The 1,931-nt window shown below is 35.5% G+C and overlaps 1 protein-coding gene across 1 annotated transcript; it reads right to left on the reverse strand.

The window, feature by feature from the left end:
* Positions 1–213: 213 nt before the first annotated feature.
* Positions 214–1,085, reverse strand: LOC107467603 (uncharacterized). The gene is made up of 2 exons (XM_016086742.1): positions 405–1,085; positions 214–282 (listed from the first exon to the last, which is right to left on the reverse strand). The coding sequence occupies exons 1-2, from the start codon at positions 1,083–1,085 to the stop codon at positions 214–216; spliced, it is 750 nt and encodes a 249-aa protein (XP_015942228.1).
* Positions 1,086–1,931: the final 846 nt, after the last annotated feature.

Raw genomic sequence — 1,931 nt, forward strand, 5'->3', positions numbered from 1 at the left:
GGGATTGTCCAATCCATCAACCCAAAAAAAAAAAATGCTAAAAGATCCCAAATGCATCAAGCTAGTCTTAACATTTTAAGCAAAGCCAACAAGAAACATAACATAGCAAATCCAAATTTGACAACCATAATTCTTAACAATTGAAGCACCGGTAGAAATTGAAAATGTTAAACCACTAATATAAATGCTTAATAACGGAAACTCATGAATAATCTAAGCTAAGAAAACGCTTGTGAGAACCTTGTCGGACTTTTCCATACATGTCTTAAGTAGCTGTATGCCCTGTAACATACAAATACAAATAATTTAAGGTGAAAACTCATGAGTAAAGTTATTTGATAAAAATTTAATCAAATCAGTTAAATTTTGTAAGACTCAAAATACCGCTCATCACTCCCTCATACCTCATTCATGCCGAGTTGAACAACAGCTTCTTTCAAGGCACCAACATCATAGACATTGAACTGGTTAAGCATGGTGAGGCCGGAGAGGATTGACATGGGTTGAATGACAAGATTATCCATGATCATGTAAGTTACTACTTCTTTCACAAACCCGTTATTACTATGACCAGAAGTAGCTGGTGCTGTTCCCGCCCTTGCCGTGGCGGTGACTTCACCCTTGATATACTTCAGCTCCGTCGTCGTACGACCAGAGTAACACACGCTACAAAGAGAGTTATACACATCTGTTACAGTGGTCATACAACCAATATAACCGCTCGAGCATTTGTAAATCTTTGGAGTTGTCTCGTCGGAATGATTTCTAGCAGCTGAAGGGAGGATTCCGGAGATGGAAGGTGAGGAGGGAAGAATAATGGTTGGATGAAGAAGAAGATCCTTAGATAGGTTTGGTTGCATGTAAACACGGTTGAGGTTTTCAACGCTGGAATAGAGATTTCCTAAGCAACCAGAGGCAGTTTCCTTGGTTAAAATGTTGACGACGGTAGCAAGTGGCAACTGAAGCAAGGTAAAGAGGAAATCCACTACATCCTTAGAGGCTTCTGCAAACAGCACTTTCTTACGCTTTGTGTGTATCAGAAGCTTCACACTCAAACTATTTGTAGGGGGTGTCTTGCTCGTCATGGCTCAAAGATAGAGTAAATCTGAATCTGATGGAGTAATAATTCATAATTTTTGAAAGGCTATATATAGAGAGATGGAGTGAAGTTGGAAAGTCCACACCATTCATCAATTCATGCATGCATACGCCTCGAGAGTCCACACCACTTCCCTTTCCAATACCACTAATAGTTATCTCTACTCTTCAAAATATCTTCAACAATTGCTTCATTGTTTATTCACCAACAAAGTAAAGTTGCCAAATAAATAGTCCATTAAATAACCATTGTATACATTAACCATTGTATACATTGTATAAAACTACAAATATTATATACATTGTACAAATATTTCATTGTTTTATTGATTTTCTAACAGAATTTTATGTTTTATTCATCACTACTCTGCTTGTCATCTTATTCACGTCCTTCTAATAATTAAACCTCTTACGTTATAATATTATATAGATGAAAATTCAGGTGTATAGATGAAAATTCAGGTGCACTCCACTTCACATGAAGTTGATATATAAGAGCTATTAGATGATTTGATTGAATTGACTAAATTTTCATAAAACGGCTCTTAGATATCAATTTCACCTGAAACCGACTTTACCTGAATTTTCACCTATTATATATCGACCCAACCACAACAATAATAATAAGAACCTTTCAGGATTGTAAATTCAAACCAGGAAATGTTAAATGGCACATATTAATAATAACGAGTCAAATAACTAACTAGAGAGCATTGCATCTCATCATAAGGATAGGATGCATCGTTCAAAATACATACATATACTTTTTCTTTAACAAAACACAAACAACTACATATATCCATATCGTTGAACATGAAACATTATATTAACTG

The sequence above is a fragment of the Arachis duranensis genome, chromosome 9, assembly GCF_000817695.3.
Source record: "Arachis duranensis cultivar V14167 chromosome 9, aradu.V14167.gnm2.J7QH, whole genome shotgun sequence".
NCBI classification, from domain to species: Eukaryota; Viridiplantae; Streptophyta; class Magnoliopsida; order Fabales; family Fabaceae; genus Arachis; species Arachis duranensis.